The sequence below is a fragment of the Erinaceus europaeus genome, chromosome 4 (assembly GCF_950295315.1).
Source record: "Erinaceus europaeus chromosome 4, mEriEur2.1, whole genome shotgun sequence".
Classification (NCBI taxonomy): domain Eukaryota; kingdom Metazoa; phylum Chordata; class Mammalia; order Eulipotyphla; family Erinaceidae; genus Erinaceus; species Erinaceus europaeus.
In genome coordinates this window covers 22,582,708-22,610,027 of record NC_080165.1, presented here as the reverse complement: position 1 = coordinate 22,610,027, position 27,320 = coordinate 22,582,708, and the positions used below count along the sequence as shown (strand labels likewise).

Below are 27,320 nucleotides of genomic sequence, written 5' to 3'. Positions count from 1 at the left end.
AGCATAAGCCCAGCACAGTGGGCACTGATGGTGAGGGTGAAAACCCTCAGCTGGTGGGTCTGACCGGAGCCCCTTCCCCAGGTAGGGTGGGCCTGCTTACTATGTGTGGGTGGGTAGGTAAAGGCAGGGGCCTGGGCGGAGAGGTCAAAGAGTAAAGTGGGCACCAGGCTGCCGAGGGTCAGTCTCAGCCTTGCTCTCACCTGCCTGTAACCTTGAAGAGCTGCTCCTGAACTTGATTCCCCCCACCAGGAGGGCAGGTGAGATCATGCCTCCTTTCTCTTGGGCTGCTGTGAGGCTTCACTGTGTTAATCCACCTACTAGGTGTGGAACAGTCTTTGGGCTCAGGCATAGCCATGCTGGCTCTTAGGAGTACAGGCGAAACATCTGTGGCTTTTACACTGCCACTACCTTCCTGCTCCTCTGACAGGCCCGTCAGGTTCCGTGGAACTCCTCTGAGAGGCTGGTAGGTGTCTGTGGACCATACCCCATACTCTGCCTATCAAGAGGGGCTGTCCACCACCAGCCCTCCCTCCTAGATCCCTCCCAGAGCCTTCAGAACCTGACAGCAAGGAAAGACTGATGTGTAATAGATTGACTAAACCAGACCTCCTAGCAAGGCACCCCTCTCCCTCCTCCCTGGGGACTGGGGTTCCATACCTCCAATCCTGAAAAGTTCCCTTGATCTAACTTATTTTATTTTACCAGAACACTGCTCAGCTCTGGCTTCTGGTGGTGCTGGGGACTGAACCTGGGGCTTCTGGAATCTCAGACATGAAAGCCTTTTTGCATAACCATTATGCTACCTCCCCATCCACATCTATTTAACAGCTTGCTTAATCTGCTATGTACATGTACAAAATGGCATGAAAGGTGGGGTAACTACCAACCATGCCCCACAAAAGAGGCATCATGTGACAGGGAGGTAACAAGAGTGTGGGCTTCGGGATCTCAGTCTTGAGTTCAAGTCCTGGCACTGCCACTTCCCTGCTGAGGGAAGCTGTGCAAGGTAGTCTCCCTCTTAGAGTCCCAGTGCTCTTTCCCCTCAGGTATCAGCTCAGGTAAAGTGCCTGCCCTGGGCGAATGTTCTGGAAGGCAGGTTATAATGACTATCAGGGCTTCAGCCAGCACCAAGTTCCAGGTGGGGTCCCATCCCAGCCCATCTGGTCCAGTTCTCCACTCCCAGCTGGCTTACAGGGCAGGTAGATCTGAGTGGCCGTCCAAACATCCTCTTCCTTGTCTGGAGACTGGAGGAGCTAAAAATGCCCCGGTTCTGCAGGGAAAACAAACACTGTGCTTCCCTCGCCTTTGTATACAGGACACATGCCCAAGGCTGCAGACTCCAAGTCCTGTTCTCCCCCAGACTGAGCCAGACCCGAGGGTCACTCCATCAGTCTGTGTGTCTTCCTGGGCTCTCTCCTGCCTCCCTGACAAGGTCCGAGTAGCCATCATCGTCAGACCTCATCAGAGAGGGTCTCCCTCAGAGGTGAGCAAGTTCTTCGTGATGACACCCCTCCCCTCAGTCCCTCACCCAGCCTTGGGCTCCCCTCTCACTCTGTCTCTAGAGCTCAGGGGTATGTGCATGAGTGATAATGATGGTGGTGCAACCAACATCAGTGGAGTGTCCACCCACTGCTTTTAGTGTTTTGGTAGAATCAGCACCACTGATCACACAAAGCAGGTGTTACTGCTGCTTCTGTCTACGGTGAGGGGAAGAGGCTCTAAGGGGTAGAGGGACTTGTTCAAGGCCACAGGCCAGTAGTGGCACAGGGGGGCTTTGAATCCAGGATATCTGGGACAGGAAGCCTAAACCTTTGCCCTCTTGAGTCTTGGTCTCATTTATAAAGTGGGCACTGAGCATAGGGTGCCCTCTGCCCTCCCTGGGTGAATATGATGGCAAAGCAGAGCAGAAGCCTCGATGGCAGAGGGGATGGGGTCTACCTGCAGTTCCCAGGCTGGGGGTGGGGGGCCTTGGACTGCATCCACATTGGACTTTCACTTCCTGTGCCATCAAGTCAGGGAGAGCAGCTGCCCTGGCACTGGTGCTGCTGGGCCTTCTTGGCTGAGTGGGGGTACCCTGGGCCCCTAAGCTGAAGTCAACTCTCTCCTTGGCCTCTGCCCTGCTCCTAGGGGATAAAACGCTTTCATGGGGCAGAGTGGAGGCTATGGCAACCAGAATGAAAGAGCCTGGATGGGGCAGGGGTTCCCCACATGGCTTTCACCTAGGTCAGATCTGTCAGGGTGGGAATGTGGAGAGGGCTTTAGGGTATGCTTCTCTCCACCCCAAGTAAGCCACACCCAGGCCGACTGCAAATCCAATTCCTCAGAGGCTCCAGTACCAAAGATGGACAGGGGCATTCATAGCGTGGGGACAGGGGTGCCCTGTGCTCCCATTTAGAGGCTCAAGTCCAAGCTCCACTCACTTACCTCTGCCCCTCAGTTAGGGTCTGGTACCTCTGTGGCACCAGCTGGAACTCACAGAGAGAACAAGAGATCTGTTCATTCATTTATTCATTCTTCCAGGAGACGTTAATTGAGCAAGTGTTGTTAGGTGGAAGGCTACCAGAACTAAGAATGGGGCTGGACCCATCAGAGCACAGTACTAATGCCAGAGAGGACACATGTGGACAAAGAACAAAGCCTGGGGGTCTTCCTGCAGAAGGTGCTAGCTAAGCAGAGTCAGGCAGGAGAGAGAGGAGACATTCTTCAGAGCGATGCTTATGTGAAAGCATGCTGTCTTAAGTGACAGTACAGGATAGTCGTTCTACTTAGTGTGTTGTTCAGGACCAGGTATAGTCCCTGAAGCCCCTGAACTTCACTCACATTTTTTTCTTTTTAATCTGATGGCAGGAAATGAACCCAAACCTCATGCTTTGACGATACTGCTGTGTGGCTGCCCTGACCTGATGAGAGAGAGAGAGAGAGACAGAGAGAGAGAGAGAGAAAGAGAGAGAGAGAAAGAGAGAGAGAGAGAAGAGGCTATATTACTATTTGACCCCATCCCCACAGTGCTCCTAGGTGTTTCCAGGGCTTGACCCCAGGGTCCCTGTCCTGTGCTTCTAGCCAAAGCACAGATACCTGGGTAGCAGTGGCTTGTGTCCACCGCGCTTGAGGGCTGGGACATTCCTGAGTGTCAGGGCCGTTCTCCTTTCTCAGGCTGCTTCCCAGGGTTCCATGCAGGGTGGTGCCAGAGGTATTCAGTGATGCTGCCCCCCATTATCTCCCCCCTTGGCCCCCAGCACCCCAAGACTGCACTGTAAATGTGTTTCTCCAACACACTGGACAGGGAGTCTGAGCTCATGCTGTCCAGCACTTTCAGCTGACAAAGTACTTTTACATGCATCAATGTGTGCAATGCTCAAGAAAAAAACCCCACCTCCTGTAAAAGTGTTAATTTTTTAGCCCTAGAGGTCGAGAGTTCAGTTCCCAGCACTGCATCATCAGAGTGATGCTCTGACTCTCTCTCTCTCTCTCTCTCTCATGTTAATAAACAATTTTTTTTTGCCTCCAGGGTTATTGCTGGGGCTCAGTGCCTGCACCATGAATCCACTGCTCCTGGAAGCCATTTGTCCCCCCTTTTGTTGTAGCCTTGTTGTGGTTATTATTGTTTTTGTTGATGTCATCATTGTTGGATAGAACAGAGAGAAATGGAAAGAGGAGGGGAAGACCGAGAGGGGGAGAGAAAGATAGACACGTGCAGACCTCCTTTACCACCTGTGAAGCGACTCCCCTGCAGGTGGGGAGCCGGGGGCTCGAACTGGGATCCTTACACCGGTCCTTGTGCTTTGCACCATGGACGCTTAACCCACTGTGCTACAGTAGGCCCGACCCCCCAATAAACACTTAAAATTTTTAAAAATATTTTATTTATTTTCCCTTTTGTTGCCCTTGTTGCTTTCCATTGTTGTTGTAGTTATTATTGTCGTTATTGATGTCGTCATTGTTACACAGGACAGAGAGAAATGGAGAGAGGAGGGGAAGACAGAGAGGGGGAGAGAAAGATAGACACCTGCAGACCTGCTTCACTGCCTGTGAAGTGACTCCCCTGCAGGTGGGGAGCTGGGGGCTCGAACCGGGATCCTTGAACCAGTCCTTGCTCTTTGCGCCACGTGCGCTTAACCCACCGCGCTACTGCCTGACTCCTATAAACACTTATTTTCAGTGTCACTGTGTCATCACCTATAGGAAGACAGCACAGCATGGTGGTTTACTTGAGTAGGTTGTAAGGCTGGACTGCACTGCTGTGGTTCAGGTCTTGGCTCCACATGATGGCTATATGACCTTGAATAATGTGCTTACTCTCCTCCATTTGTAAAACTAGAGTGACATAACACTGGGAAGCTGCACGCAGATTAGAAAGAAGCCACCTGCTACATGGCCACCTAAGCGCCCCGTTTATAAATGAGGATACAGAAGGTCCCCTAACTGCCATGTGAGGCAGAGTCTCTATTTCTAGTTTGTTAGATTTTAAACTTGTATTTGGAGTTATCTTCCCAGCCCCACCATCCCTCGTCATCTTGTCTATCTGTGTCTGTGCATCTGCCTGTCTGTCCCGGCTGGGGGTCCTCCAGGGAAGGGGCCTGTATAAGCCTTCTGCTGTCTCCCTGGTGCCTGGAACCGTGCAGGCTTGCTGGGGAACATTTTCTGAAAGCTGCTTTGAGAAGTGGTACACGCCATTCACCAGGCATTTTGCTCTGCGCTTCCACCTGACTGGTCTTGTCTGAGTCCACAGACAAGGAGGGACAGAAAAATTCTTTTAAATTGTATGGAGGCTCAATAATTCACAGACCAGTTTTAACACACACACACACACACACAAACACACACACACACACACACACACACACACACATACACACACGCCTTTGAGCCCACCACCACAGAGATGACACATACTTCTATCCTCCCTAAAATAATTGTCTCAAGCCTCTTTGAAACCTTCCCTCCAGTTATGGATGGCTGTTCAGTTTATCAGGGAGATAGCTGGGGGGGTTAACTTTCTCGGAGACACTGGGCCAGACTCTTGACGCTCCTGCCACACTGCTTAGAAGGCACCAGGCAGAAGGTAGTGTGTCTATTTCTCTTTCTCTCTCTCTTTTATGATTAATACTGTGTTACCAGAGCGTAGGGTTACGTGGTATAGTTCCACACCACACCCGAAGTGGTGTCTTTTGTAAAGAGGGTCTTCCTATGAAGTCTCCCACCTTCACAGCCCAGAAGATGGGCAGTTATGAAGAGATGGTGATGTGCCTCATCTGTGACCCAGAGTGTGTGCCTGGGTGAGAAGCAGACTGCCCCTCAGCCCTAGGGCTGTGCTTGGGTGCAAGGATACGCTATGAATGTGCCTTCTAGCCTGCAGCCAGGTGATGCAGTGAGACTTCAGGCCCAACGATGGGTGTGGGCTCAGCAGAAGCTCATGTGACTAGGACAGTGTGACCGTGTGAGTGCAGAAGGCAGGGACACAGCACATCCCAGGGCTGCTGGGAGAACTGTGTGAAAGCTGAGGTGTGAGGAGGCCCCCTGGCCTGGAACCTGGGGGCTGAGGGTAATAGTAAACATGGGGGGTGATTCAGGATCAGGATGGCGCCCCATGAGGATGCTGCAGGCTGGTGGGGTTTGTGTGACTTTGCAGTTCCACAGATCCAATCGCCGCCAACACCACGGCAGCGCCTATCGTGTGCCAGGCGAGCAGCTGGGAGGAGGAGGCTGAAGGGACCGGCTTTGGGTTTTGCTGGGATCACCTTGTGGTTGGCAAGGGGGGAGGGGGACTTTGTTCTTTCTGTCATGACAGTCTCCCAGTTGCCCTACCCCACTTGGGGACTATGTGTAGGACGACAGAAAACCAGTGACTTGCCCAAGGTGACCCAGCCACTTCGAGCCAGTGCAGGGTGTCAGACTGCTGGGTTGGAGCCCTTCCCCAGCTCACCCGCTGCAGGGTGCAAATGCGGGGTCCTGGAGGTGATTCCCAGATTCCTAGTCTGGGGCCCGGCCCTCTCAACCACGTGGGCCAGAAATCAGGCCACGGCCACCGGCGGAGGGGCGGGGCGCTAGGCTGCCCCTAATTCTCTCTCCCCTGGGGTCAGAGTCAGGGACCTAGGGGCTGCGGGGCGCTGGGAGACCCCTGAGGTGCCCCACCTTGGTCTCGGGCCCTCCCAGAGCCCCCTCCTCCCTCGCAGAGCCCGCTCTCCCCTAGAAGAGGAAAGGCTGTCTCCACCCACCTTCGCGCTCTCCCCTCTCCTTTATAAAGGCCGGAACAGCTGAAAGGGTGGCAACTTCTCCTGCCGCCAGGAGCAGCCGCCTGCCTGCCTCCCTGAGTCCGCAGCCTCCCCCGCGACCTCTCTCAGGGCTCCCCTCCGGCCGCCAGCGCCCATCTTTCATTCCCGAGATAGAGATATTTTGCTCACATACAGGCACACACGCGCAAAGAGGGAGAGGGAAAAAAAAGCCCACCCTTCAGCCTCGTTGCAAAGAGAACGCCGGGAGCAGCCGCAGCCCGCAGCTCGCAGCCCGCAGAGGACGCCCAGAGCAGAGAGCGGGCGGGCGCACGGACCGACGGACTCGCGCCGCGTCCACCTGTCCGCCGGGCCGGGCCCAGAGCACAGCGGGCACGCCGCGCGCGCCGTGCCGCCGTGCCCGCCGCCCGGGCCCCGCGCCAGGGCGCACACGCTCCGCTCCCCACACCGGCCCGGGCGGGAGTTTGCACCTCTCCCTGCCTGGGTACTTGGGCCGACACTGCAAAACCAACTTTGGAAAAAGTTTTTCGGGGGCGACTTTGGCTTCGAGGTGCCCAGAACTGCATTTTCCGACTTCGGGGGCCTTTCCAGAAAATGTTGCAAAAAAGCTAAGCCGGCGGGCAAAGGAAAACGCCTTTAGCCAGCGAGCGAAGACTAACCATCGCCTGCCTGCCGCGTTCTGCTTCCTCTCGGAGGTTGGAGTCCCCTGGGCGCCCCCATACGGCTAGACGCCTCGGCTGGCTCGCGACGCAGCCCCCCGGCCGTGGATGCTCGCTCGGGCTCGGGATCCGCCCAGGTAGCGGCCTCAGACCCTGGTCCTGCGCCCAGGTCCTCCCCAGCCCCCCAACGACGGAGCCGGGGCCGGGGGCGGCGGCGCCCGGGGGCCATGCGGGTGAGCGGCGGCGGCGGCTGCAGCGGCCTGAGCGCCTGATCGCCGCAGACCCGAGCCGAGCCCACCTCCCTCCCCAGCCCCCGCCCCCCACCCTGGCCGCGGGGGCGGCGCGCTCGGTCCACGCGTCCGGGGCCCCGTGGGGCCGGGCCGGGAGTCGTTATGAATCGCTGCTGGGCGCTCTTCCTCTCTCTCTGCTGCTACCTGCGTCTGGTCAGCGCCGAGGTGAGTTGCGACGGCGTGTGGGGCTGGCTGGCTTCATTCATTGCCCTCGCCCCACCCGCCCGGCGGCCCCCTCCTCTCCCCGCAGTCAACTTCGGACCCTTGCAGCCCCTGGGCCTGGCAGTGGGCACTAGGTGACCTCCCACAGCTAGGGCGACAGGCTCGGGAGGTGCCAGGCTCTAGGGGAGGGCACGGCGTGGTTCTCCGTACCAGGGCGAGCCCCGTCTTCCAGCGTCCGGGCAGGGTGTGGGGGGTCTTGCCCCCGCCCCTGGGAACCCGGTGATAATCCTCCTCCCCGCCGCAGGAGAGGGGGTGAGGTGGTGTGGAGGGCGCAGAAAACGGGTCCCCTCGCCCACCAGGCTTGCGACTGAGGCTCTGTCCAGGACCGGGCTTGCATGGGGGGGCCGGGGTGCGGGCTCGAGCGTCTGCTGCAGCCTGGCAACCTTTGAGGAGGGGGCGGTGCAACCCATCCAGGCTCCAGCTCCTGGTGGGGGAGGTGGGCGCCCTCGGGCCCACGCGAAGCAGAGCGCGCCTCGGAGCGCGGACCGGGAGCAGCATGTGTTTTGGACTAGGCGCGGGGTGTGGGAGACGGCGAGAGACAGGCTTGGGGCAGTCGGGATGAGGGGGTGCAGTGGGGGTTTCGGGGGGCCCGGCCCCCGGGGCGGTGCGTGCTCGCGCCCCGCGAGAGGAAGCGTCTCTCCACGCAGCTCGCCGGCTGGCAGGGTGCGGGGCGTGCCGCCGGGAGCAGCCGCAGGGGGTGGGTGGGTGTGAGCGTCCGCGGAACCCTGCGGGGCCGCCGCTTCCTGCCCCCCGTAACCGCGAGCTGGCGCGTCTACCCTGAACCCAGGTGGGAAAGAGGCGGGGCGGCGCGGGCGCGCGGCCGGGAGCGCGGGGGGCTTGGGTCCGTCCCCCGGGTCTCGGCTACAGCCGGTCATCCCACCTGCCCGTTCCCCGGGTTCCCCGGCCGCTTTCGGCCTCTCTGCCCGCGACGCGGGAAGGCGGCGGCGGCGGTGAAGGGGTTAAGGTGGCGGCTCCGCGGCCCGGCCTTGGGCTGCCGCCAGCGCAGGTTGTTTTGACCGCGGAGGAGCCGTCGCCGTCTCCTTTTGTTCTCCGGACTCCTCGGGGGCCCGCGGCCTCCCGCCCAGGGGCCCCACCCTTCCGCGCCACCCCACCCCCCGTGGCCCGCACCCGGGCGAGAGACTGGGGGCTCGGGCTGGCCGCTCCGGACGTCCCCTCCTCTAGCCCCCCGCAGGCCCCCGGGCCGCGGCCAGCTGTTGGGGAGGGGGGCGTAGGCCGGCCCCAGCTGCTGCCTCCCGTCGCTGCGGAGCCTGGGGGCTGGGCCGGGTGCCAGGGAGTCCTGGGAGCGGCGGCGCCCCGACTATGGCTCTCCGCAGCCCACCCCGCCCGGCCCCCCGACTCGCTCACTCACCCCACGCATGCACACTCTTGGCCGGAGGCGATGCTGCGCGCCGGCGGGCGGGAGGGCAGGCGGCGGGCGCGTAGGGCGGCGGGCACGCACTACCGCGGCCGGGTCGCGCGCCCGCCGCCGCCACGCCCGGGCACACGCGGGGCACACGCGCGCGCCCGGCCCCGCACACCCCGTCTGAGCACACGTGCGCGCACACCCACACACGCACACAGGCTACGCAGCGCCAGGTGCCCACCCCCGCGCAACAGGTGGGCCCCCCTGCGGGGCTGAACGTCGGCTACACCATTTCCTCCTTGGGTCCTAGGAGGGAGGGGAGACGAGGACCTCCCACTAGGTGCCGGCTGCGCAGCACCCACTTACCCCCCCCCCCCCGCCCCGTTTGGTCAGGTCAGCCTTGCAGCCATCAAACATCGCCTCTCTGCCATTTTTACCCTTTTCCCGCTCACTCCCGCACCACCACCACCGCGGGGGCCGGAAAAATGGTGTGAATGGGGCGCCTCCTGTCCAATATATCGTTACTGGAACCTCCAGGACTTAAGGACTTGGTTCTGTCCTCTGTGCTGATGCTCTAGAGCGAGCTGTGACAGCTCTAGCCGGCTGTGGTTTTCCGCCTCGGTCCCTCTCCTCCTCCTCCTTTTTTCCCCTTTCTCCCTTCCTCCTTGCTCACGGCGTGTGTGTTTGGGAGCACAGAAGCAATGCCATTCTCTTCATTTTGATCGCAGCACCCTTGAACACAGGGCCCTCGGGAACCCACTACTCTGTGGTGCTTTGCAGTCTGCCAAGCACTTTGCTGCGAAGCCTGGGAAAGTTCTAGACTGGGAAAGCCTGCAGAATGGGGTCTAGTTTGGGAAGGGAGACTCTGGCAGCTTGGGGCTGCCCAGATCCTACACACTTAGACTGAGCCTCAGGGCCCTAGGAGGAGGGAGGGCTGGAGCCTCTGAGGTCCCATTTCTATCAGCAGAGCTGACTACTGGGAGGAGGACTCCCACTACCACGTGATGTTTCTGCCAGACTCAGCACCCTGCTGCCTGGAAAGAGACTAAGAACCCTCCTGCCCCCTTACCACCCATTTTTCTCTTGGTTTGCTAATGATCTCAGGTGGTGGGAGATGGAATCTCCCAGTCCATGGTGCAAGATGTGTGTGTGTGTGTGTGTGTGTGTGTGTGTGTGTGTGTGTGTGTAAATGGTAGAGGGGAGAGACTGATTCAGCAGGAATGGTAAGGAGTTTGGCATGGGCCTCATAGGTTTTTCTTGCCCCTCCCCCATTAAAAGTCCCCTCATGTGTGGTAGATTCTGTAGTATATTAATTACCTGCTTTTCCTCTTGGAGTGAAAGCTGTATTATAGAGCTTTTGTCTTGGTGCATTTTGCCTCCCAGGGTGAATCTGTAAATATTAGTGAATACTAGGGCCTGGAGAGGGTGGGGGTAGGGGTCCAGGAGAAGGAGGGCCAAATCTTGGCTCTCACTTGCTAAGTGCTTTATAAACACTGCTTCATTTAGCCCTTTGGAGGTCTCCCCCATCTTGAGAGACAAGCATGCCCCCTTTCCCCTGTCTGGGGACTTGGCCTGCACAGGCTGGACAGAGCAAAGGGTGAGAGGGAAAACTTGTGGGGGAGGGGAGTAGAAGGACAATAAGAAAATCACAAAAGTTCTGTGGCTCTGTTTTAACAGGGCCTCAGTTTATCCCTCCTCCTGTTTTTTTTTTTTTTTTTGAGCAGATGAGGTTAGCTCAAAGTTCTGCTCAAAGGAGCCTTAAAAATGCAGATTCCTGAAGCCTCCTCTACCCCCATGGCTGCCCTCCCTGCTGGGAGTTAGACTGGGGATGTGTGATTACAGTGGAGTGCCAGCTTGTAAGCTGCTGTTCTCCTCCTGTCCCTCACAGTTATTCTGCTCATGTGAGAGGTGGGGAGGCCAGTGGGGGCGGGGGCTGGGCTGGCGTGTGTGTGTGTGTGTGTGTGTGTGTGTGTGTGTGTGTTGGGGGGGGGGCTGTCCCAGGAGCCTAGGTGGGAGAGGCTGGTTCTAATGGCTTCTGTGGTCTGCCTGGAGTAGGTTCTTCAGAGGGTTTGGCACTGTCAGTGCGTCTAAATCAGACTGACTTGCAGGCAGGCAGGCGCAGAGGCCTGTCAGCTTCTCCCTCTGCCAGCTCCAGACAACGCCCTTGGTTGTTGGGGCTGAGCTCTGTCATCTCCCTCAGCTGAAGGCAGGCAGACTGGAGAGTGTGTATTTGTGTGTGTGCTGGAGCCCGGGTGGAGGGTGGGGTCCCAGCTCTTTGATCTGCCAGCCTGGTAGGGAGCAGGTAATTCACCTGGCCTCACGCTCCGCACCCTCTGCTCTGTGCCCTCCCTGCCTGCTGCAGCTGGTGTTGGGGGTGGGGTGGGGAGGAGGCTGTTTGCCTTGGCTCCTGGGCTTGGCTTCGCCCCAGCTGCCCTTTTGCCACACCCTCGCCCTGCTAAGAACCCTGGCCCTGAGATCTGGGGCATCAAAGGGGACTGCCCACCTAAGGAGACTTCTAGAATCTGTGCTCAAGAAAGCTCAGCTCTGGACTGGGGCTGCTCACTTTCCCACAATAAGAAGAGCCTCTGAGCCAGAGCAGGTGCTGTGTGTCTCTCCCAGGACATTACATCCTGGATCAGACCACCGGCTGCGGCCCCCCACCACACACACCTGGCCCAGGAGGGGCCAGCCAGCCCACATGGCACCCAGGGTGCCATTTCCTGGGGCACCCTGCAAAGCCCTGCACTCTTTGTAGGCAGGCAGCTCTGCACTCACCCTTGTCATCCTCCAAATGCCCTGAACTGCCCCTGGGAGTGTTTGCCACCCGCTGCTACCCTCAGGGGAACCAGGCTGAGGGGATGAATGAGTGCTCCAGCCATTCACTAAGCACCCATTAGTTGCCAGCTGTGATCACGCCTCCCAGTAACCTGGCAAGCAGGTATTATTAGCCTTACTTAAAAGATAAAGCAGCTGAGGTTTGAGTGTTAAAGGACTTACTCCCAGAATTCCTGCTCCTTAGCATCTGGAGCCCCAGCTGGCTCTTTATTGTGTTCTGGAGCTTCTCAACCTCTGACCCCTTTACTGTGAAGGGCTGGTCTCTGCACTGGGGATGTGTGGTGGCATTGAGTCTCCAGTACCTGCACTTCTCAGTGTGCCTTCCTACCCCTCCCTTCCCAGGCTGCCTCCAGATCTGGTCAGTGTCCCCTTGAGGCCCTCTCCTTGAGTGAGAGACCATGCCATGCCTCTGTGACAAGCTGCAGGGAGCAGGCATCTCCAGGAGTTGACAATGACACCAGAACTGGAAGGGAGCAAGGCCACCAAGCTGTGTGTGGCTAGGGCTGGGGGGGGGGGGGCTAGAGAGGAAAGAGCGATACGACTGCTACTTAACTAGTTTCGTAGACCTGTGACCACTTACTTTATTTTATTTATTTTTATCGGAGTACTGCTCAGCTCTGGCTTATGGAGGTGCAGGGGACTGAACATAGGACCTTGGAATCTCAGGCATGAGAGCCTTTTTGCATAACTATTAGGCTCCCTAAGACACAGAAAGACATCCATGCCAGAGAACCAGTGACTCCACTCTGCATGTTGTGCCAGGGATCAAGCCTGGAGCATTGTGCGTTGCAAGTCCTGTGCTCTCCCTGCTGAATCATCTCTCCAGTCTTCCCAGCCATTTACTTTGTTTCCTTCTCTGGAAGACAGGGATAAAAATGCAGCCATGACTGCAGCCAGGCGTTGGTGCACCTGGTTAAGCACACACATTGCAGGGCGTAAGGATCTGATTCAAGAGCCTGGTCCGCACCTGCAGGGGGGAAGTTTCACGAGTGGCGAAGTAGGGCTGCATGTGTCTCTGTCTCTTTCCTTCTCTATATCCCCCCTCTCAATTTCTCTGTCTCTATCCAATAATAAATTAATTAATTTAAAAAATATTGCTGGCTGCAGCTTGAAAAGTTGCTCAGTGGGTAGAGTTTGGGACTTACATATGTGAGGTCCTGAGCTTAATCCCTAGCACTGCTTATGCCAGAGTGTTGCTCTGGTTTTTTCATAGAAAAAGTAAATAAGTGGGGGTAAGTAGCATAATGGTTATGCAAAGAGACTCATGCCTGAGGCTCCGCAGTGCCAGGTTCAATCCTCCATAAACCAGAGCTGAGCAGTGCTCTGGGAAAAGAAAGAAAGAGAGAGAGAGAGAGAATGTGGTCTAGGAGGTCGTGTAGTGGATAAAGCACTGGATTCTCAATCAGGAGATGCTGAGTTCAATCCCCGGCGGCACATGTACCAGAGTGATGTCTGGTTCTTTCTTTCTCTCCTCCTGTCTTTCTCATGAATAAATAAGTTCTTTAGAAAGAAAAAAAAAAAAAAAGAGGGAGTCGGGCTGTAGTGCAGCGGGTTAAGCGCAGGTGGCGCAAAGCACAAGGACCGGCATAAGGATCCTGGTTCGAACCCCGGCTCCCCACCTGCAGGGGAGTCGCTTCACAAGCGGTGAAGCAGGTCTGGAGGTGTCTATCTTTCTCTCCCCCTCTCTGTCTTCCCCTCCTCTCTCCATTTCTCTCTGTCCTATCCAACAACGACAACAACAATAATAACTACAATAAAACAACAAGGGCAACAAAAGGGAATAAATAAATAAAATAAATATTTTAAAAAAAAAAGAAAGAAAAAAAAGAAAAGTAAATAAACGTGTCGCTTCTTGAGTTTGGTGCTTTGTACAGCATTTAGCTCAGTGCCTGCCTCCATGTACTTCATCAAAACTTGCTGTAAGGTCAGTATCAGATCAGGGAGGTTGCTCTCTCTGACAAAAGGGCACCTGATAGCCAGATCACCAGAGGCTTGTGCAGAACTGGCCTCCCTGCTTGACAGAGTGGGCTCTCTAGGAGAGTATTTCAGGCAGCCCTTCTGGGGGAGGAACTAGATCCACATAGGAGAGAGTACCAAGAAGGCTCCTTCGCGCATGCCGTCAGTATTTAGTTAGCACTTGCTGTTGTTGCTCTCGACTGTCCAGTCCCCTCTTCCCCACTCAGCCTTGGGGAGGTTTCGGTGGTGGAGAGCAGGGACCTCTGGGTTTGTTTCTTGACCAGGCCATACCAGATACCTAGCAGGGGTCTGTCTGTCTGTACTGCAGGGCTGCTAGCTCTCACCTGGCCCTTCAGTGGGCAAAGAGATCTTGGCATGAATGCTGGCACTTGCCTTTTGGACCCCTCTCCTGGTGAGAGTATGTGAGTCTAATCATTACTCCACAAACACTCTGACTGGGCACCCCCAGCCTTAGTGTTCCTCTGCCTGCTCTCCTGCCACTGCCAGCAGCCTTAGAGGAGAATATTCTTTAACTTTCTGGATTCACAGATGAGATGCAGGGCCAGAAAGGGACGGAGGCCAGCCTGGGGCTCTGGGCAGTAGGGGTGGTGGAGCCCAGCTCTCTGGGGTGCAAGCTCTGGTCTGAGCAAGAGTCCAGTTGCCCATTCTGAGTGCTGGGTCCTCGTGTCTGAGTTGGAGAGTACCCGAGGAGGGGTGTCTCCTGGCAGGGGAGAGCAGAGGGGGAGACAGAGCAGGACAATGGGAGGGACCACTAATGCCGCCCTCGAAACACCCAGATTTCTGTCTGTGCACAAAGAAAAGACCCCCAACATCCAGCTGGGCTTCCTGCTAGGCTTCCCCAACCTTTCACTGTCCTCCTCCTGCCTCCCACCGGCGCTAGACTGGGCAGGACTCTAGATGCTGTGTTCAAAGGGAGAAGCTGAGCTCCGGGGTGGCATGCACAACCTTCCCTTCTCAACCTGTGGAGACTGAGTGATCTGACTTAAGACTCCAGCTGGGTCACGCCCACTCCATTGCCCCTGGGTGGGCACCTCTGAGCCTTCCCTCCTACAGGCTCCCTTCAGTGCCCCGCAGCCTCATCTGCCCTAGCCTCATTCTGAGAACCTCTGTTATCAGCTACCTTGGGTTCCCCCAGTGCTGGGCGCCGTGGCCGTGACCTTCCCATCAGGCTACTCTCATGGCGCTGTGGGACCTGCGGTTTCCCTGGAGGAAGCCCGGCTCCAAGTGGGGCCTGTTAAAGTGCTTATTACATTTCAAGTGTTTTTGGTTCTAGGCCAGCAGGATTCTAAAAATAGGGTTCTGTTGGACGTGGGACACGGCCAGGCGTTCAGGGTTGATGGCTGTCTAAGGATTCCCTTTTCTTCTCTTCTGAGTCTGAGACTAAAGAGATACCAGAGGTGCCTGTGGCTTCCAGGCTTTGCCAATGTGCCCAGTACCCTCAAACCCTGAAGCAGAGTCCAAGTGTGACTTCTGCTGTTGATTGGCTGCAGGGCTGTGGGAGCAGGACGCCCTCTGTGAGCCTCTGTTTTTTCATCTGTGAAGAGGGAATCATCAGCTTCCCCTGGTGAGGGCTGGTTGTCACTAGCTGTTGAGTGTGGGAAGAAGTGTAGAAAAATCAGATTGCTGTGCCTCCAGCCCCCTGTATTTTAATCTTGGGGAAGACAGGCATACAGAACCAGGACTTACTCAAAGCAAGTTTCAAGGGGGCTGGGGGGGTGTCCTGTTTGGGGGTGAGGGACTCTGCCCACTGTGTCCCTCCGCTTGGCTGTTTACCTGCCCGTGGCTGAGTGGCTCTGCAGAACTGTGCAGATGGCAGAGATATGTGCTGGGGAACAGGCCATGGTTGGGGCACCCTCAGCCCTGCCTCACTTGCCCCTACGGTTCTGTCTGGCAGGGGGACCCCATTCCAGAGGAGCTCTACGAGATTCTGAGTGACCACTCTATCCGGTCCTTCGATGACCTTCAGCGCCTGCTGCATGGAGACTCCGTAGGTAATGGACACCTTCCCCGGCTCCATGGGAGAGAACTGAGGCCTAGGGGGGTCGGGTGGGGCTGAGCAGAACAGTGGCAGCCCAGAGAAGGCTGGGCCACACCTGTCTAGGGCGGGACTGAGTCGGCGGACAGGTTGGTACCTGGGACTCGGGGCGTGGCAGGAGCAGCTCTCACACGTGGTTCTGGCTCTGCACAGAGGGTGGGGTGTATGGTGTCTTAGGGGATGGGGGCGGGGAGGTGCCCAGGGCATCTGCTGAGAGTCTGTCCAGGTATAGACCCAGCTAGGGAGGAGGTGTCAGAGGACCATCTCTCTGCTGTCTGGCCGATTGCCCAGACTCTAAGGTCTCTCGGGGACACCAGGCCCAGACCAGTGGGCAGCCCTGCCCATGCTCGAGAGCGGGCTCAGCGAGTGGGCACGTGCTCTGTGGCATACACGTGGCGGGGCTAGCGGACTGGGTTGGAATGTATTTATAAACGCTGTCTTCAGAGTGAATTCCATTCTATTCTAACCTCTGGCCTGCTCCCTGGAGCCCTGGCCGGCACCCTCCACCCCCTGCACCCCCAGCTCCCTTCCCTCTGGGGTCTTGTCTCTTTGTCACTTTGTAATCCTTGCCCAGACTGCTATCTACGGGGGACAGCATTTCCTGCCTTTGTTTCCTCTCCCCGTTGGGCCCCTGGCTCCCTCTCAAAAGCATTCCCGGGCCCTTTCAAACTGGCCAGTGCTGGGGGCTGGTGAGGCAAGCAGGAGGGGGCCCCAGCTGGGCCCACCTATTGTTCACCAGGCCCCCCACCCGCCATCTCCCATGCCCCCCACCCCATGCCCGACTGGCCAGCCTTGGCCAACACAATGGGGCAACTTCCAAATTTATCCTCTCTGCTGCTGCTGCTTTCTAAGACGCTGTGCCCCCACCCTCAAGAACCCCTCCACACCCCTGCTGGAGGTGGGGTCTCAGTAGGAGCCTATGTGGAGGTGGCCCTCTGCCTAGTTTTTCCGGGTCAGCTTACCCTTTTCACAAAGATGTTTTCCCCACCCCTCCCCACCGTGTACTTCCCAGAGATGGCAGGGAGGAAGAACAGGGCCAGGCTAGACAGAAAGGCACAGGTTACAGGACTGCTCCTTAGGGGGCTGCTAGGGGCAGGGCAGTGGGCTGGGGAAGCAGCAGGAGTCCAGGGACATTTCCCAGCACCCCTTATCTGCAGACTCTGCAGACATCAGAAAGGTAGGGGGTCAGCCCATGATTCTTCTCCTTCCTTTCTTTGTCCTCCTCCTCCCTCCCTTTGCCATCCTCCCTCTTTTTACTCCTTCTTTCCTATAACTGCTCCACTCTGGCTGATGGTGGTGTGGTGCTAGAAATTGAACCTGGGACCTTTGGAGCCTCAAGCATAAAAGACATTTTGCATAACCACTAGGCCATCTCTCCAGCCCCTGTCCATGATTCTTGGAGCTCCACGTCCTACCTAGCCCTCACCTGCCACTACTCTGGCTATGGTCTCTGGAGAGAAAGCGGTCTTCTGGGCATGCTGATGGAATGCTGACATAGAGGCTAGAAAAGAGAACGATAGCTTATGACCTTGGGAACAAGTGGATGACATGCGACAGAAAGTCAGAGGGGAGAGACAGAAATGGTCTCTCTGTGAGGGACTGGGAGCTGGAGTGAGATCAAAGCCTAGAGGGATGACCGAGGGATGAGGGGCCAGGGCTTCCCCTTCCCAGAAGGCCTGTTTCCCCACCCTCCTTTCTGCCTTCTCCCTTGTCCACACTGCTCCCTTCCTCCCTCTCTGCTGCCCAGCCAGGCCATTGTCTGGGCTCCAGAGGGGCTGTGTCCAGGCCACGCGGTCCCCCGTGGGGATTCTGGGAATTTCTCCATTCAGCACTTCCTATGGGAACCATGGGTGGAGGGGCACTGGGGCTGGCTTCAGAGCACAGGGTTCTTGCCCTGCCCTGGAGGCCAAGGAGGGTTCACTTACAGTAGCAGAGGGGAAGGTTATTTTTAACTCTGTTGACTGTGGGTTGAGTCCAAAAATGTGGCTGAAGAACCCCAAGTGGGGTTGAAGGCCCCCTCTGGGAGACCATAAGGGCCCCACTGCTCCCCAAGCCATGAAGCCATTCTCAGAGTGGGGACCCTCAGGATTACAGGGACCTGGAAGGGGATATTCTTCTGGAGTGGGGTTGCCATTGGGGGTGGGGCAGGATGAGAGGTGATCCTTCCACCACGAGAGCCCCATGGCCTCATTGCACCTCATGCTGGGCCTACTGTCCCCTCCCCTGCCTCTGAGCCTGCCTTCTCTTGCAGATGAAGATGGGGCCGAGTTGGACCTGAACTTGACCCAGTCCCACTCTGGAGGCGAGCTGGAGAACTTACCTCGAGGGAGAAGGAGCCTAGGTAGGGCTGAGTCTCTGAATGGAGACTCCCCTGAAAAAAAAGATGGGAGAGTGGGGGCATGTGGCCATCTGCGGCTGTAGGCCGTACCCCAGTGTATTACTCACTCAGGACTGCACTGAGTCACCCTGCCCAGCCCCAGCCCAGTCACTTCCCTAAATATGGTGCTTTTCAGCTGTCTTTAGTCATTATTGTATCCCTAGAGTGAACCCCGTCTGACAAGGCTGCAAGTGGGGCCCAAGGAAGGTAAAACTGTAGCCAAGGTCACACAGCTACCAGCAGGAGGGACCTCAGCCAACACTTGTCACTTGTACACAAGGCTGTGTGGCTGGACCATGGTCACTAGGGCTGAAGGCTGAAACAGTCCCCCTGGATCCAAGCCTGTGGCCTGCCTCCTTCTGTAACCCAGAGCCCACAAGGAGAATGTCCTCCCAGAGGTCCCCGGGAAGGCCACTGAGGGGGCATGTGCCCGCTCCACGGTCCTCACCCTCTCTGCCTACCTGCAGCCCTCCTCCAACACTATAGTTCATTGCTGTGTGACCTCTAGGTCAGACCTGGTGGCCCTGGCTCCACATCTCTATCAAAGAATGAGGTGGTAGGGGAGGTGCTGGGAGAAATCGGACATTTTCGGACCTGCCAATGTGCTGAAGCACCTCACTCCAGCCCTTCGGGCAGTGTTTCTGGGATGTAGATCTCCTCATCTTCATGTTGCCCCTGGGGAAACTGAGGGACTCCCACTCTAAAGCACCTCAGCTACCTGTCAAAGCCTCAGAGAGACCCTGGGACTCTCCTGCTGAGATGGGACAGATCCACGGTCCTGACAGGGGTCCCTTCACCCTGCAGTTCCCCCGACGGCCCCCCAGCTAGCTGTAATTGCTGAGTGCAAGACACGCACTGAGGTGTTCCAGATCAACCGGCGCCTCATCGACCAAAGCAACGCCAACTTCTTGGTGTGGCCGCCCTGCGTGGAGGTGCAGCGCTGCTCCGGCTGCTGCAACAACCGCAAAGTGCAGTGCAGGCCCACCAAGGTGCAGCTGCGGCACGTGCAGGTATGGGCCAGCCTCCCCCGTGACTAGGCCTCCTCGAGCAGAGCAGACCCACACCTGCAAGCGTTTCTGGGGTGCTTGTGACTTCTGCACTTTCCCTCCAAGCTGTCCCCTGCAGGGCTCTGGGGTTCCTGCATTCCACAGGGAGAAAGGCACAGGGTCGGGCTGCTGGGCTGTGGGCATGTCTGAGACCCCGAGCCAGGGTGGGCCCTGTCTTGCTGGGAGCTTTCTTTCTTTCTGATTCCTCACACACACAACCCCGTCAGCTGTGGCCACTCCTTGTGCCCACCTTCTACGGGTCCTGTGCCCAGGGTGACAGATGCCATCCTTCACCCACCGCCCTCCATCCTGGTATCTGCTGTTCCCAGTGCTTGCAGCTCTGTGGATGGACACCTGACAGCTGACCTCCCCCTCCGGCCTCCCTCCTGGATAAAGCCTCCCCCCTACTTCCTTCCAGACTGCCATCTCCCGCCTATGCCTCAGCCCCTGTCCTTGGCAGGGGCTCCGGGAATGAGGACACCATCTCAAGCCGGAAATGCCTTTCTGGGGGCACTGGGGGAGGGTGGGGGTGTGTGCAAAGTTGGAGGCCAGGTCGGGAGGGCTTGTTTTGATGGAAAAGCTCTCAGAAGGGCAGAGGACGAGGACTGCTATTGTTTGGGCCCAAATGGCCTCTCAGTGAATTTCTGTCTCTCCTGACTTTCGAGGAAAGATCAGCTGGGCTGCTGGCAGGCCCGTGCACAGGCATTTTGGTGATTTTTCTCCTGCAGGTGAGAAAGATCCAGATCGTGCGGAAGACGACGACCCTTACGAAGGTCACAGTGACCCTAGAGGACCACTTGGCCTGCCAGTGTGAGACAGTGGTGGCTGCACGCCCAGGTATGTCTCGGGGCAGTGGGTGGCCCCAGTTCAGGCCCGTCTAGGGCTTCCTCAGCCTGCAAACCCCTTTCTTCTGCTGAGACAGGCTGTGGGAAATTGAATCAGGCACGCTCCTGATGCACACAATCCTGGTGTTATCTGTCCCCCTCTCTCACCGATTGAGGCCCCATGTGGCCTTCTGTGAGGCTGAGGAACCCTGGTTAACCTTCTGGTTTTGCTGGCAATTAGTCCTCCTTTGCTTCTGCCACCCCCCCCCCCAACTCCCCCAGCCTGGCCAGTCTTCTTGTGTGGCAGAATAGGTTTCTGCCTCAGGACCTTTGCACATGCTAGTCTGTCTGGAGTTTCCTTTTGACTCTCCATCAGCCTCACTCCTTGTTACATGGGGCTCAGCTCAGACATCTCCTGGAAGTCTGCTCAGACTGCCCCATTCAAAGCAGCCTTTGCCCTGGTCTTGCCACCATGGGCTCCTACTTTGTCAGACAGGTACATGAAATGGTGAATTGATGAATGAATCAAGAACCAAACAAGAGGACCCTGTAGTTGTTGTCTTTAGATATTTGGTATCTTGTCTTGAGGATGAGAAATCAAACCAGCTTTTTTCGGCCTTAAGGGGGAAGAGTTAGGGTTGAAGGTGGGGGTGGATTATAGTGAGGTACCAATTCTGTCTCTGCAAAAAGAGATGACTAGTCAGGGGCCCAAGGTGAAGTTGTGAGGTAGTAAGCTCCCCATCACATAGAAGCATACAAATAAAAGATGGAAGGCCACACAGCAGCGTTGTGGCAGTTGGGACTGAAGCATCAGATGAATATGTGAAACTGGACTTCCTCCTGACCTTAGAGCTCCTTAAGTCACAATTTCAGGGGGGTATTGTTCATCTCAGAGAATTAAATAAGAACCCCCAAAATCTAGTCTTAACACCTTCTCTACATTTTTATTTTTTGCCTCCAGGGTTATCGCTGGGGCTCAGTGCCTGTACTACGAATCTACTGCTCCTGGAGGCCATTTTTCCCCATTTGTTTTTGTTGCCCTTGTTGTTGTTATACAGGACAGAGAGAAATCGAGACAGGAGGGGAAGACAGAGAGAGGGAGAGACAGGTAAACACCTATAGACCTGCTTCACCACTTGTGAAGCAACTCCCCTGCAGCTGGGGAGTCAGGGGCTTGAACCAGGATCCTTATACTGGTTGATGTGCTTCGCACACCATGCGCTTAACCTGCTGCACTACAGCCCAAGCCCCTCTTCTCTAGATTTTTTAAACATTTATTTATTTATTTATTTATTTATTTTGCCTCCAGGGTTGTTGCTGGGGCTCGGTGTCTGCACCATGAATCCACTGCTCCTAGAGGCCATTTTTTCCCCTTTTGTAAACCTTTGTATTTATTATTAATTTATTTACCTAGTATTGGATAGAGACAGAAATTGAAAAGAGGGGGAGCTAAGGAGAGAGAAATGCCTGCAGCACTGCTTCACTGCTCATGAAGCTTTCCCCTTGCAGGTGGGGCCTGGGGATTGAACCTAGGTCTTTGTGCATTGTAACATGTGTGTTCAACCAGGTGTGCCACCACCCATCCCCTCCTGTTCCACATTTTATAAAAGACAATCTTCAAGGCCCACAGAGGCTGAAGTCTTGTCCAGAGTCACACAGCCTAGCCCCTGGCAGAGGGATACCTGGAATGCAGAGATCCTGAAGTCCTGTTAGTGGCTATTTTTTCCCACTTCAACAAGTGTCACTGGATTTTTCCTACTTCACCTGCTATAAAGATCTAAAAAACCTTGAGCTAGGCTAGACCACAGTGATGACTCTGCAAGTGAGTCCTTGAGTGTTCTTAAGGGGCTGCTGGAGCACAGCAGGGCTCAGGGACTTGCTGAAGGGCGTGCTGTGCAAAGCCTCACCCAGAGCCCAGTTTGGGCAACATGGTCTTGGGTCTGCTGGACTGTACCTTGCTCATTTTTCCTCTTGGATGTTTGCAGAAAGGACCAGATGCTGACCTTAAGTTAATATGACTAGACGAACCTTAAAAACTGCACAAACAACAATTTTGCTTCTCAGTGATTTTTCCCCCCTAAATATTTGCTTAATTTATTTACAGTGGGGGAGTGGTGGCACACCCAGCTAAGCACATGTACTGCCATGTACAGGGACCCAGGTTTAAACCCCAGCTCCCCACCTACAGGGGGAACGCTTCACAGTCAGTGAAGCAGATCTGCAGGTATCTCTCTTTGTCTCTTCCTCTCTTATCTCCCCATCCTCTCTCAATTTCTCTCTGTCCTGTCAAATAAAAACACAAAAGGGGGCCAGGGAATGGCCACTGGGAGCAGTGGATTCATCATGCTGGTGCTGAACCCTAGTGATAACCCTAGAGGCAATTAGAGAGAGAGAGAGAGAGAGGAAGCCCAGAGCATCACTCTGACGTGTGATACTGGGGACAGAACTCCGGACCTCACACTTATAAATCAAGCATTTTAGCCACTGTATCACCTCCCAGGCTGTCTTTTCAGTAGCTATCAATGGTAAGATGTGACAGTTTCACTGTCATTTGTAAGTGACCAGCCCCTGGTAGCTGGGCTGTTTCTTAGGATTTCTTATTCTTGTCCTTGAGCTGAGCATGTGATTCCAGATGCCCTGATGAGGTGGAATATTGGAGACCTTCAGACTGACATGTTGCGAATTATTTAGCATTGACACGCAGGGTGATTTTTCTCTTGGAGGAAAATGACATTCTTCTTTATATCCAAAGAGGGTTTCTTAGGCCTTTTTTTTCTATGTGATTTTCTACACTTGTTTCTCGGAATTCCACTGACTGAGGTGTAGACAGCATGGTCTTGCCATTCTAGGTTCAGCATTTTGGCCCTGTGTGTCAGTAATTGTGGCCACTGTCCATGGGTCAGGGTAAGACATGACATTGTGTCCCATGTGATGTGATATTCAGTGTCAGACCTCTTGGGCTCAAATCTCTGCTTTAGCTCTCAATCTAGCCTCACCGGAGTCCCTAGACCACCATTTGCACAGGGTGTGTCCTTGCTCCTGGGAACTTCTGTCTGTGAAGCAGTAGGTCAGGTGTTGGCCCCATAGGGCCTCCAAGTAGAGGCAAGCCTGGGGCTTGACAGAGTAGACTTTCTCTGTTGAGGTGTCTGTCTAGAACCCAAGAGGAACAGAGGCCTTGACCAAACCAACTCCTTGAGTTCAAATCCCTACCGCAAATTCTACATGTGTTCCGTACAGGGTTTTGTGCCTGCTGTGAGGACAAACATGAGCTTAGAACATTGTCAGGTGCATGGGAAACGCTGAGGACTTCTGGCCATTTCCATGTATTATCTTCTAATCCTAGGAGGCCAGGGCTGATGTCATCTCCGTTTTAAAGATGTGGAAGTCAAGGCACAGAGAGCTTAAGCACAGAGCTAATACATGAAGAATCCATATTTAAGTGGTCTGCCCCACAGCCTGAGTTCTGACCCACCTTCTGTCCTACTTCTTAGGGTGACGAGGGTTAGACAGATGAGAGACCAATCCCATGATTGGTGATGCTATGTGTATGGGGGTGGGGGTATTTCTGGATGGGAGCCCTATGGTGCCTGTCACATGATTGGAAGGGGCTAAGATTGGTGGAAGGAAACCTTAGTAGGGGCTCAAGTTAAGGAACTAAGAAAAAAGTGAATCATAGCAGCCAGATACTCCTTACTCTGAACCTAGTGACTTAAAGACAACAATTCTGTCTCCAACAGGATACAGGCTGGGAAAAGACTGGGTTGGCTGGGCTCAGCTGGGTGGCTTTAATGATGACTCTTGCAATCAGTCATCTGGAGGTGTGTGTGGGGGGGTGTCCTCTACACTCGACTTCCTCCCCAGAGTGGTTGGTCAGTTTCTTATGTGTTACCACAGGTTCCCTAAAACACCAAAGTGGGAGCTACCAGACCTTCCTAAGACTTATGTCTGGGGGCTGGACAGTAGCACAGTGGGTTAAGCACACAGCACTAAGCGCAAGGACTGGCGTAAGGATCCTGGTTCGAGCCCCTGGCTCCCCATCTGCAGGGAGGTCACTTCACAAGTGGTAAAGCAGGTCTGCAGGTGTCTATCTTTCTCTCCCCCTCGCTGTCTTCCCCTTCTCTCTCGATTTCTCTCTGTCCCATCCAGCAATAACAACAATAACAACAACAACAACAACAATAAACAACAAGGGCAACAAAAGGGAAAAATAGCCTTCAGGAGCAGTGGATTTGTAGTGTAGGCACTGAGCCCCAGAGATAACTCTAGAGGCAAAAAAGAGAGACAGAAAAAAGAGTTATGTCTGGAGGTGGGACAGCACCTCTCTCTCCTTTTTTTTTTTTTTTAATATTTATTTATTTATTCCCTTTTGTTGCCCTTGTTGTTTTATTGTTGTTCTTGATGTTGTTGTTGTTGGATAGGACAGAGAGGAATGGAGAGAGAAGGGGAAGACAGGGAGAGAAAGACAGACACTTGCAGACCTGCTTCACCGCCTGTGAAGCGATTCCCCTGCAGGTGGGGAGCTGGGGACTCGAACTGGGATCTTTACTTTGGTCCCTACACTTTGCGCCACATGCGCTTAACCTGTTGTGCTACCGCCCGACTCCCTCTCTCTCCCCTTCTGTTGGTTAAGCCACAGTTAATCTGCTCCTCTCTGTGCTTGTCAGCTCCCTGCTATTTGTCTCTTCCCCAGCCCTGTAAGGTGGGCCCTCTCTTACTCCTACTCCACAGATAAGGAAACTGAGAGGGTCAGTATGTGTCTGCTGGTGAGCTGTGGACTTGGGGTTAGAGCTCTCTGACATCTCTTCAGTGATGGCATCTCTCCAGTGGTGTTCACTGACTGAGCCTGTCACATTCTTTCTATCTCTTGAGCAGTCAAGGCTCCCCAAACTCGAGTGACTGTCAGGACAGTGAGAGTCCGCCGGCCCCCCAAGGGCAAACACCGGAAGTTCAAGCACACGCATGACAAGAAGACGCTGAAGGAGACTCTCGGGACCTAGGGGCATCTGCGGGAGAGTGCAGGCAGGTGAGGGGGCCTGGCAGCCTGTACTGCACCTTGGCCTGTGGTGTTGGCTGTGGAACATGGAGGGGGCAGGATGGGGGCATTTCCTATGCAGAAGCCAGGCTGTCAAGCCTTATTTCCTCCAGCCAGGTGAATTCCATCCATTCGAGCCTCTCCTAGTCCTGGGTTAAGTGGTGAGGGCGGGGGCTTTGGAGACCCCAGCTCTGCCCCTGAATGTCCCCAAGAGAAGGAGAAGTCTAACCCTCAGAACTTACAGTCCTGCCCAAGCACTGCTGGACACCATGGGTGTCTGGTCAACCCCAGCTCCCTTCCCCTCTCCCCACACCAGCAGGTTGCATGTGGGCAGAAACCCTTCAGTGGTCTCTGACGGATGTCCTGTGTCCCTCTGCTTGGCCTACAGGGTTATTTAATATGGTATTTGCTGTATTGCCCCCATGGGGTCCTTGGAGTGATAATATTGTTCCCCTCGTCCGTCTGTCTCGATGCCTGATTCGGACGGCCAATGGTGCTCCCCCCCACCCCTCCACAAGACCGTCCACCCCTCCACCAGCGAGTCTCCCCTCCTCGGCCTCTTCCGGCAACTGACTTGGAAGCACAGGAAGGAAAGGAAGGACTCGGACTCCGTGACTGTTCTCGCCCCCAGCCCACACCTTGAGGAGGTGTTTGCAAGGTGGTTTGAGGGGGGAGGGCCTCCCCACTGCACTGTGGCTGCCCTGGGAACTCTGCGTATGACCCAGAGTACTTCTGGACATAGTGCCTCTGGTCCTTGGGTCCCGGCCAGGGCTCTTGGACTCCTGTGGCTGAGACCAGCGGGGGACAGACCGCAGAAGACCTGCCCCCTGCAGTGCCTGGGTCCTGGCTGTACTCCCTGCTCATGGCTGCCCACAATGCTCACTTCATACAAAGGAGACCTTTCCAGCTGTGGACTGCAAGGCAGGTGTGGCCACAGTGCCCTTCCAGGAGGGTTAGACATGATACTTGCTCTGGAGAAGGATCTAGACCAGGGATGGGGAAACTTTGTCTTGTCTTGTTTTTTCTGTCAAGGGACACTTGGATATTTATAGCATCATGCTCTGGCTACACATAACTATCAACTTAAAAATTAGCACTTGACATTGCTATGAGAAAAAGCTCCAGACCGACTGAATTTCTGGTCTTGCCTGCAGTTGCCATGACAAGGCTGGACCAAGTGATCTCTCGGGCTAGACCTTCCCCACCCCTGATTTCGATGGAGACGCAGACATCCGCTCCCCCCCCCCAATTCTTCACCTCCTGCTCCTCTGTTTCATTTCTCTACCTCCACCCTAGGTCTTCCACTTGTCCTGGCCCTTCAGTCTGTCCTACTAAGGGGAACACCCCTCGTCCAGGCCCCGAATAGCCCTAGTCATTGCTCCATAGAGCAGAAGAGCAAGGTTCCAGGGCAACAGGGACACATACCCAACATATTCCTGTCCAGCCAAGATGCCATGGGAGATTGCTCAGGCTGTGCAAGGACACCATGTGCAGGGATCGCCATTCACACCGCAGACATGGCTGGATCTGTATTAATTAGGACAGCTTCCTGGTAGATGGAGGAAAAGTGTCTGGAAGAAAAGGGATCCTGTTCCTAACTCGGAACATAGCCTTTCTGTGTGGACTTGCCTGGCCCCCACCCAGCCTGTGAATTGGAGTGGTGGGACAGCAGTGAGGCAGGGTGCCCACTTGCCCTCTTCCTCCCAGGCCTCAGCTCAGTCTCCCAGGGAGGTGCGAAGATACCCAGACAGGCTCCAAGGCAGCAGCAGGTAGTCCTTGCTCCTCCCCCAAACCCAGCACACTTCCTTCAGACCTTCTGAGTTCCACCTCTATTGGCTTTTCCCAGAAAACCAGCTCCTGGGCTGGGAGGGGTGGTGGGAGAGAAGGGCCAGATACCCCCCCTAGAACCGCCGGGGGTGGGGTCTGGGTCTGAACACGCATCTCTGGTTCCCTGCTGTGCTGTCCCCCTCCTGCCCCTCCCACACCTGCTTCTTTCAGTTTGTAAAGTTGGTGATTATATTTTTGGGGGCTTTCCTTTTATTTTTTAAATGTAAAATTTATTTATATTCCATATTTAAAGCTGTAAAAAAAAAACAATAACCACAAAACCAAACCATCAGAGGTCTGCTTGTCTGTTGGTATCATTCGTGCCTCCACAGTCCCCCTTTGCACACGGGTGGGGGTGGGGTGGGGGGTTGTGTCTGGGGGTAGGCAATAGCCAGCTGGGAAGCCCGCTCCCGAGGTCCTGTCACCTGACCCCCAGATACCAACTCTGTGTCTATATGTCAGGGACAGAGGCACTCACTCAGCCTTGATGGGCCTCTAGGAGAGAAATCCATCTTTGGCCTCAGGGCTGGGCTAGGGTGCTGTGCTGGCTGCAGAGAGAGAGGGCTCTGGAAACAGATTGGAGGAGTTTCCACAGGAGCACAA

General features: G+C 55.5%; 1 protein-coding gene and 2 long non-coding RNA genes across 3 annotated transcripts in view; all 3 read left to right on the top strand.

Moving 5' to 3' along the window:
- The window catches only part of LOC132538011 (uncharacterized), a 447,435-nt gene that overhangs the window by 180,567 nt on the left and 239,548 nt on the right, over nucleotides 1-27,320 (top strand). The gene's annotated exons all lie outside the window — the stretch shown is intronic.
- PDGFB (platelet derived growth factor subunit B) lies at nucleotides 7,212-27,009 on the top strand. Its single transcript, XM_060188985.1, has 7 exons — nucleotides 7,212-7,344; nucleotides 15,471-15,567; nucleotides 17,863-17,952; nucleotides 18,793-18,998; nucleotides 19,763-19,871; nucleotides 24,731-24,881; nucleotides 25,279-27,009. Exons 1-6 carry the CDS (start codon nucleotides 7,282-7,284, stop codon nucleotides 24,853-24,855), a joined length of 690 nt encoding a protein of 229 aa, XP_060044968.1. The 5' UTR covers nucleotides 7,212-7,281; the 3' UTR covers nucleotides 24,856-24,881; nucleotides 25,279-27,009.
- On the top strand, nucleotides 19,878-23,512 carry LOC132538008 (uncharacterized). Its single transcript, XR_009549409.1, has 2 exons — nucleotides 19,878-22,791; nucleotides 22,860-23,512. It is a non-coding gene; the product is annotated as an uncharacterized LOC132538008 (long non-coding RNA).